We start from the raw sequence: 10,169 nt of genomic DNA, 5'->3' as shown, positions 1-10,169 counted from the left end.
CACACACACACACACACACACACACACACACACACACACACACACACACATAAACACACACACACACCAAGCTTCCTGTTCATTGATGTCCCTGTAAATACAAATAAATTGTTATAGTATACTGAATAATAGCATGGAAAGAGAACAAACCACATTAACATCTGTAAGCAGGATAAAGTGTGGGCAGTTGTGCTCCCATGCATGCTTTTTATTGAATCCTATTAAAGATAATCTCCAATTTATTTGAACATTACTATAACGTACATGTAAACATGTCTGTGGGATCTGATATTGCCACAATAAAAAGTCATGCCCACTTAATAAAAGAAAAAAAAAAACAAAAGTATAATAACTACACAATTTAAAAAAAGACTAGTCAAACAGAAACTGTGTCAGGTTACTCATGCCACAACAAAGATTTATGTGTACGCTGTAGCAAGACAGAAGAAAAGATAAAAGCAGAGCTGTTTGTCATTGTTTCACTGTCTGTGGGTAGGCCTTTAAAAGCAGAATGGGCATCTTTCTTGTTGCTTATGGTCTGATTCATAGATATAATCGTTCATACACCACCAGTAGACAAAATGATCTGGGGCTTGCTGAGAAAATAATAGATCATCTGCCCACCATCTGTGACTAAAGGGGCCAAACAAGACCTGATAGAGGTAATATTAAATTAATCTACAGCTCATGTCCAAACAATGTGTGTGTTTTCTTCATTTCTGCATATGTGTATCAGGCCAACCCCGCTGCAGCATGCTGGGTTACTGTAAGTAAAGTAAAAAAGTAAGTAAAAATAAATTAAATTGGTGCTTCATTACTTACTGTATCAAAAAATAATTCCTGAATTATTATAATACTGTGTCCCAACATCAAAAAACTAGAAGCATATTTTATGTGAATTTAATCTCACTGCAGTTGAGTTTCTGAATATCTTGATATTTTGTTACTTATTCAGACTTTTCACAGAAATCGGGCAGCAGGGGTGAAGTTGTCTGAGAGACCAGCTGAGTTATGTGCTTGTTGAGGTGCCCTTGTGCAAGGCACTTACCCACAGCTGCTTCAGCGGAGAGTGGCAAATAATGGGAAGCTTCAAGGTTGGAGAGAACTAAACGTTAGAAACATAAACTTGAAAACAGCGAACATGTTCAGTCAAATCCATAAATAAACTCTTAGTATCTGTACAATCGCAGAGCTGCCTGCATCACATTGCTGAGTTTTAGCAGATGGAGCATCCAGAGGGACACACAACATGGTTACTTATTTTAAAGTTATCTTAAGAAACACATGGGTCACTGTAACCATCTGCTGCAATGACAGCTGCTAACAGAGGAGACTAGACTTAGGGCGAGGTGATACTGAGGGATGTAAGGGAAGCCAGTCTAAAAGAAAGCAGCTCAGGGCGATCACCTCCGACAGAAGTGCAGTGGCATATTTGTTGACATGTTTTCTTCTCCAAAGCCCCAGGCTTGAAGCTCCAGCCTGTCCTCCTCCTCCTCTTTATCATCTTCCTCTCCGTCTCCCTCCTCTAACAGACTGGGCTCCTCCACAGACGTCTCCATGTTTGTGTTGTAGCCGCTAAACTCCTGGGCTTCCCTGTACTCATAAATGGTGGGGAGACTACTGCGCAAACCGAAGCGGCGGCGCAGGGCCACAAGCAGCGGCTGCGGCACGGTGAAGACATCCACATTGTTGCCCAGGTCAACCCATGCCAGGCTGGGGAACTTTTTAGGATCCTTCACTGCATCTGTCAGGTCTTTCAGGATGGCCACTGTCAGACGGTTTCCATTGACGGCTAGTATGGTCAGTTTGGGCAGGCAGCTGAGGGAGGGGAGCAGCAGCCGTAAGCTCTCATCTTGCAGCTCGGTGAAACTCAGGTCCACAGCCGACACTGCATCACTGCTGCTCTGGAGGTAGAAGGCCACGCGGTGGATGTCTCGGCCAGACAGCGGGATGCCAGACAGGTTGACAACATCACCAGACAGTTTCTTCTTCAGGGTGGTCTTCAGGCTGTTCAAAAGAAGAGAAAAAAAGTTATATTTCTTTGTTTAAAAGTTGGATCTCTAAGACACAAAATGGCCAATTGTTGCAGACAATGTACAGGTATGCTAATTCTTCTGCATGGTCGGTTCTTTTTTTTAAAAAGTGTGTAAAGACAAACAGTCTACAATTAATCATACTGGTGTTATTGATTTAAAGGGCTCTGTAACGGGGTGCCACACTGTCAGTAGTACAGGGGAACTGCAAAGTACGCAAAAAAGAAAACAGAATTCACCAGTAGAGTGTGACGAGTATAGCAATCAATAATATAAAGAAGAGAATTTGCATTTAAATGTGTCTTGTCTGTGTGCCTCAAGCAACAATTTCTGTCTCCTGGGCTGAATGTCATCCACTGAATAGCCCCAGATGTTTTCAGTTTCAGGTGTTACTTCTGTCCCTAAAGCCATCACTAAGCCAGCTCTCTGTCTTTAAGTACAAAACAACCATTAAATAAATGAATAAATGATTGGAAAACAGAGTCAACCCTTCTGTCAGGGCCAATTAGTAACAGATATGTCATCTTTCTTTCCGCTGGGGTTGTAGTTTCAACCCTGGGATGAGTGTCATTTTGTATACAGATTCCGAAGAGAGATGCATCTTTTGCTTTTTTGGAATATTCAGGTCACATGTGTCTATGCATGTGTCTGAAGTCTTGTGGGGGACACATGAATAAGCCACTTGAGCTAATGAGCACATTTGAAAACAACATGAGAACTCAATGGTGTGATCCCCTCTTCTAATGTTGCAGCCAGTTATTATCAACTCCTGCAACATTGTCAGACTCACATGGGACAGTTAAAAACAAAGGATCCAAATCAACACAGCAGAAACACATTGTAGATAGTGTCCTTTTTCCACAACATTCTTCTTTATTTTTTAAAACCTGGTGTTTACACTACCCACAATGCAACAGATAGTTCTTTTGGATATGTAGGTGTGTTATGCTAGTAGCTCCATGCATCCAGATGCTTTTCATACTCTCAAGCGTCAGTCCTGACATCACTTGAAGCCTAATTGAATATAAATAAGGAACTGGCCTCAAAAATATTTGTAAAATGTCACCTGTAAAATGTATTGTATTTACACTTCAGTTTTTGTACAGTTTAAATAAGATGTAACATGTTAGAGGAATATGCCACTGTTGAAATGGGGCTTATCACGGTCTCCACTTGCTGTAGATAGGTGAGCCAATGCATTTTTAGTCTCTTACAACACCGACAGTGCCACCGCTAGTTAGCTTAGCATAGTGAATGGAATCCTATGTTGCTGGTTACCATTTTAACCTAACAACCTAATTACTTACTTAATTACAGTACTAAGTACAAATAGCAATGCAGATTAAGATTAGATGATTTCCTAGGCAGATATGGATTTGGGACTATATTAGGTGGAAGCACAGCCAATGCACCGCAACATGGCCCCGAGACATCGCGCACCAACCCTATGTGAGTAAAGGTCTATTGTGGGTCGATCTATCCCGTAAAATGACCATGGGTCATGTTTACAGTAATCCCTTACTCTGTGGACAGTTGTTTATTGGGTCCATTCAGCGTTTTGGCAGAAATATTGCAATTGCAAATTTCCCATTTAAATGCATTGAGTTTTTTGGACAAACAAATACACGTTGATTATAGTGCCCCCTAAGGGCCAGTCTTTGCCAAATTCTGTGCAGAGCATCGTGGAGAGATGTGAAACAAAGTGAAGCAAAGTCTTTTGATGATAACATTTAATTTGGCCGAGATAGGATATTATATGTTTTGGTAGCTGGCTAGAGTAAATTTGTAGCAAACAACGTTTTGTCGCGGCCATCTGGAGATGCTACATACCAGGTTTTGTGCAGATCTGTCACACGGCCTAGAAGGAGTTTGAAAAAGTTGGTTTTGCGCATAGTGCAAGATTGTGAAAAAAAACTTTAGCGGAAATGGGCGTGGCCTATTTCAGTTGACTCAGCTTGATTCAGTGAACACGTGGATGTAAAGGTTTTTAATGTGCGATGTGTAATGTGGGTGTTATAGGCCAAAACATGTTTGACATCAATGTAGCGCCACCTAGTGGTACACTTGTGTAATCTTTGATAAGTCAGGTCAACTACCCATTGTACATCTACCCTGTTAATTACAAGTAATTCACTTTAATGTAAGTGGTTAATCCAAACGTGGGTCTCATAGGCCACGCCCACTTGAACCCCAATCTGTACCCCACTGTAAGGGGCGCCTCAGTGGTGACCCTAGATGGTACCCATCAAATTTTGTAAAAATCAGATGAGGGGTTCATGAGATATACACTTTTTGTATTTGTAGCGCCCCCTAGTGGCCAACTTTCGTGAAATTCGTTTTAGAGCCTCAGAGGGTTATACCAAGGAATAAACTAAAGTTTGGCTTCGACAGCATTTATTTTGGCCAAAATGGTAAAGTGTTTTCATAGTTTGTGCGCAATATGTTTCCCTTTATCTTCCTTAATCCAAATTTGATCTGCTGATGGACTTGTACCCACTCTGTACAGTATTTTAGCTTTGATACCGTGGTTCCCGGCCCCTCGGGCTTGGACCCCTAATTAGTTTTTTTTTTAAGTCAACTTCTGATGGTAGTTGAATATTTTTTGTACAGCGAGCTGTATCTACTAGCAAGAATGCAAAAGAGCAACTTTCCTGAAATGTTGAAATTTTCCTTTCATTTTTGTCAGCATGCGATAAATTTCCTCTGAGATTTTGGCCAGAACAGTCAAGAGGATAAAAGGATAGATACTGATGGACGAAGACACTATAAAGGGACAAAAATGGGCAAGAAACAAGAGTGATAAAGGCAAGTGATCATCTATTTCAGTCCAAATGACTTCAGACAACAGGTGTGAGGTGAATCCATCTTAAGGAAAAATGCTACTATAACTATTACACTTGTCAGGTTGACTCAATTTATTCCTCACTGCCTCTGATAGCACACTGCAATCTGAAACAAAATGTTCTCCCTATACCAGAGTGTGGTTAAAAATGCATAGGAGGGCTATAAGGAAGCTGCATACATGGAGAGTAAAAGACAGAGTCGCAGTGCATTAGACTCCTTTTGTTTTTACTGGCATGGACTCAGAGGGAAAACATCTGCCAAACAAATGGCTGAGATGGAAGCGTGGGAGACTTTGTTTAAGAAATCAGCCGAACAGGATAAAAAAATGTTCTGTTTAACTGGCCTGAGGTTTATCCTCTCTTTGTCTTAGTTCTATTTGCCTTTGCTCCTCAGGCACAGCGAGGATTATCCTTGTATCTCTCTCCACTCTCTGGTCTGTCTGGGAGCCTTAAAAAGCATCAGGCTGTGCTCTTTACATCTGTTCCCCCTTCTGCTCAGTTGACGGAAAGAAAAAGATCTGTAGCACACCGGGGCTGTGATTCGCAAGATTATTGATTCCAGGAGTATGTTATAATTCATCTCCCCCTCCTTCATATCCTCACTATTGCTCACTGGCTTTCACTTTATTGCTCTTTCTATTTCTTGGCCTATATTCTTTTTTCCCTTTTGTCTTTCTTGCTCCTAATTTGATCTGCTGATGGACTTGTACCCACTCTGTACAGTATTTGTAAGATTCTTTTAATTACATTTTTAATTAACCATCACCAAACATCATCATTTAATTTTTAAAGATATTATTTCTACAGTATTTCAGGGCAATCAATCCAATAGTTTTCTAGACATGTCAGTCTGGACCAAGACTTACAGACCGTAATTTCCACCTCGAGCTGGCTAAAATGGCACAGAAATAAAGATGTAGTCCTCAAAATATCATAAAATAGTGAAATGTCCATCACCATTTCACTAAGCCAAGGTCGATGTCTTCAAAATGCGTGTTTTGTCTGACCAACAGTCAAAAACCCAAAGATATTGAATTTACAATATTGATATAAGCAGCAAATCCTCAAACTCATTGTCTGACACTCATTGATTTGACTGATTGATTGATTGACAAATTCCATTATTAATTGATTATTTAATTGATCTCGATTTATTTTATGTCAATTTGTTTTATGTATTCATTGACTAATTGTGTTAGACCTGAGACAATACTGACTTTAACTGTAGCCTTGAAAAATGCCAGGAAGGACTGACTCCATATGGAGCTTCTTGGCACACACCGCCACTCATGTGTCTTTAGGTAGTTTGCTGTACCACTGTGCAGCTTCTGCACTTTTCTGTAATGAAACAGATTTTGGGCATCTACTTTTGTTCTCTTGGATGTATCTATAATAGGGTTTTTCTACCTGTGCTGGAGAACCCCTCTCAACTGTGTGCCTACGTTTTTGTAGGAAGAGCTAAAGTCAGGCAGGGTAGGTAGGTACTATTGCTGAGTGGGTGATGCAGAGAAGAGAAGGTTTGTGTGTGTTTGCGTGTGCGTGCGCGTGTGTGTTAATGAGACTGAGTAAAGACGACTTCATACTTCATCTAAATCTTCTGCCTCCCGGCCCCGTGGGCACAGTTCCACCCACAGACTGATGGCTGGCCGCAGGCCTTGGGGCATAGCTAGCATCTCTAAAGCCACAGTGTACACTGTGGTCCATCACCATGAAATGATAACAACATAAACAACACATTCATCTTGCTCCCTCTGATGTGGCTGCCATGCTCGTAGGCAGTGGTACGTATGCTCTTGGACCAGCTCAGACACAAACAACTTCAAAGGATAGTGTACCCACAAAACATGATGTGAAACAACAGCGTCCCCTGCATCGGGACTCATTTAAAAGCAAACAACTGAGAGAAATCCATTTATTGACATCCTCGGGAGCAACTGATACAACAGTGCAGGAATCTACTAGGAGCAGACTCTAGTATGGCAAAAATATTGGCTGGTTCAGGCAGACGGTCTAATTGCTTTTTATAGCCTGTATTTCCTCAGGGATGTTGTTAACTTTAACACACTAAACAAGGGTCCTTGCTGTTCTATAGTTATGTAAACCCCAGAGGTAGGAAATCAAACATCTGGGCTTTGTGATGTTTAAATGGATTGCAGGCAAAGAGAGAGAGCTTACAGCAAAGGTCAGAACAAAACTTGAGAATGCGTTTTAATGAATTAGTACAATTAAATTGTTTTGAGATATGCTGCTAAGAATCAGTCATTCAATCCGTGTTTTAAGTGAATTGATCCATTCTAAATAACAAACCTACCGTGGCTTGATCTATTGTGCAGGCTGCCAGTGCAGAAACTTACTTACTACAGTCTCAGCTGCTCAGCGACTGTACTGCAACAACAGTACATAAAACACTACTGCTTAACAAGAGTGAAAATCTGTTTCAAAATACACAACGGACACTTCTAATTTTGGATAATGTGTGTATTATAATGTGTGTATTCTCCCCAAATATTTACCACATAAAATTTACAGCAGTGTATCATGCAGAGAATATTATATACCAATTTTGAAACACAGTCTTCTGTTAAATATTTTTGAAAATTATGTCTGAGACAGGCATAATTAGTCGTATAAGATTCAAACAGACAACCTTTTGTCTTTGAATCTTTCTCTTGTCAGCCCGAGCTATCTGACCTGACTTGTTTTCAGTATATTTTCCATTCTGCACATCACCTCAAAACTCACTCCAACGTGTATGCACACAAAGAAATTCACAGTTGTATGTTAAAAAATGTCATAGTACAGTAAAGAACACTACCTTAGGACTACTTTTCTCTTTGTATATTTGAAGTCTTCATTCCTGTTAAAGCAGGTCTTAAAATTCATTACACAGCATACGATTGGAACACACAAATGTCTGACTTTTAATCCTTCTCTTATGTCCCAGAACTATCTAATCTAATACTTAATGGCTCAAATGTATATGCAAACATGTATAGGCAGAGTCATATGTTATATATACAAGCTAACATGCTCGCCAGGAGGTTCTCTTAGTGTTTTGATACCGTCAAGAAAAACCTCTTTAAAGCCTATTGTATTGCTTTTTACATTGCCTCCTTGTGGGTCAAGGTGAGATTCAATAAGCTGCGGGTCGCTTACAATGATTGTGCATTCTACTCAGACAACCAAGGTGGTGTAGTGCAAGTGAATTGTTTTGTCAAGCATGAGTTATTGCATTCTCTGCTTTATTGAGGAATCTAATGTATAAATGTATTGCCTGAATTCTTCTTGTAACTGTCATTTTACAACTGATTGACCCAAGGTTCCATGCTTTGTGATACCAGTCACCCTTATTGGAATACTGGTATAGCTGTCTTGTTTAATTGGTGTCTTTTCTGTGTACTTGTCTTATTTTAAATTGTGTATTTTTTTCTTTTCTTTTTTTATGGGCCATGAGTCTAATAATAAAGGCTATATTATAGTACGTCAAAAAAGTCAACAAAAAGTCATAGTATGTAGTACGTCGAAAAAAGTAATAGAGTAGTATGTTAAAAGAAAGTTGTACATAGGTCATAGTATAGTATGTAAAAAAATTCAGAAAAGTCATATAGTTTGACGGAAAAAAAGTCTTAGTATGTCAAAAAAAGACTCTTCGCCAAAAGGTAGGTCTAACTCACCAAACACAAGACTCAAACACACAACCATCCTTCTTCCAATCATTCTTTTATCACAATGTGCTCCCTGACCTGATACACAGCTATATGTTTTTGTCATATTTGTCTATTTTACTTTGTATATTTGACCTCAAAACTCATTGCACCCTGTAAGATTCAAACAGACAACCATCTGTCTTTGAATCTGTCTTGTCAGCCTGAGCTATCTGACCTGACTTGCAGATCTTTTATTTTGGCACATTTGTCTTTTTTATTCTGAACATCACACCTCAAAACTCACTGCAACGTGTATGTACACAAAACTTTCACAGTAGAATATTCAAATATTTCATAGTACAGTATATCACCAGGAAGAAACACTATCATGAGACTACTTTTTTCTTTGTCTATTTGTCTTCATTCTTGTAAAGCAGGTCTCAAAATCCATTACACCGCATAAGATTTGGACACACAAACTTTCTCTTATCTCCCTTAACTATCTGACCTAAAAAAAAAAAAGAAAAAGCCCACTTAAAACAAACCTAAAGAACAGCCTTTTTCACTTTTGTAACATTGCCAAAATTAGGCATATCCTGTCTCAAAATGATGCTGAAAAACTAGTCCATGCATTTCTTTCTATGTTGGACTACTGTATCACTAACTGTTATCAAATCCCTTAAGACTCTCTAGCTGATCCAGAATACTACACTGCAAGTTCTGACAACAACTAAGAAAAGAGATCATATTTCTCCTATATTAGCTTCTCTGTCGTGGCTTCCTGTAAAATCCAGGATTGAATTTAAAATCCTTCTCCTGACCTACAAAGCTCTAAATGGTTGAGCACCATCTTATCTTGAAGAGCTCATAATACCTTATTGTCCCACTAGAGCACTGCGCTCCCAGAATTCAGAGTTACTTGTGGTTCCTAAAGTCTCTAAAAGTAGAATGGGAGCCTGAGCCTTCAGCTATCAGGGTCCTCTACTGTGGAAACAGCTTCCATTATGTGTTTGGGAGGCAGACGCCGTCACCACATTTAAGAGTAAAGTAATAGTATGCTCTTATTATATAAAATATGCAGCTCTGGTAGATGTTTGCAATTGGTTGTGCTGTGCAAACAGCTGCCTCTTTTATGGAAACGTGCCCGCCGCTGGATTGGGAAACCCTTGGTTGATTTAACTAGTTGTTAACCACTGTTGTGACACAGGTTATGCGGGACCGCGGTTGTTAGGGTTAGTGAAGCAGGGTAACTGAAAGAAATCCAGGGGATGCTAAACTTGATTCTTAGTACAGGCCTGGTCATGACTTGGTCCGAGGTGCGTATTCCATTTGAGACCAGGTTAAAATACATCACAGTGGCCTGCATCAGCAGGTACAAACTGATGTTTCAGCTGAGTCACTTCCTGTTTGGAAAGTTGATAAAATGTTAAAAGAAGACAGAAACAGGTTGGGTCGGATTTCTTCCTCTGAGTCGTTTCATGAGTTCAAGCACAGACTTTTCATCCATAAGAGATTCCTTTATGAAACAGAAAGAAAAAAAAAATGGCAAAGGAGGGATTTGAACTCAGAACCTTCACAATGTAAAGCAATTTCTTTGCCAATTGAGCTCACAGGACTCTGAGAATTCATCTAAATATTTCAACCAA

General features: G+C 39.7%; 1 protein-coding gene across 1 annotated transcript in view; it reads right to left on the bottom strand.

The window, feature by feature from the left end:
• Window positions 1–10,169, bottom strand: part of lrrc75bb (leucine rich repeat containing 75Bb) — a 34,216-nt gene that overhangs the window by 444 nt on the left and 23,603 nt on the right. Inside the window, exon 4 of the mRNA XM_034895941.1 lies at window positions 1–2,007. This exon is cut by the window's left edge and continues 444 nt beyond it. Coding sequence (XP_034751832.1) covers window positions 1,404–2,007 — 604 coding nt within the window. The 3' untranslated portion in view covers window positions 1–1,403. The remainder of the gene's footprint in view (window positions 2,008–10,169) is intronic.

Source organism: Etheostoma cragini, chromosome 16, assembly GCF_013103735.1.
Source record: "Etheostoma cragini isolate CJK2018 chromosome 16, CSU_Ecrag_1.0, whole genome shotgun sequence".
In the NCBI taxonomy this organism is placed as follows: Eukaryota; Metazoa; Chordata; class Actinopteri; order Perciformes; family Percidae; genus Etheostoma; species Etheostoma cragini.
This window is presented reverse-complemented; position numbering and strand designations above follow the sequence as displayed.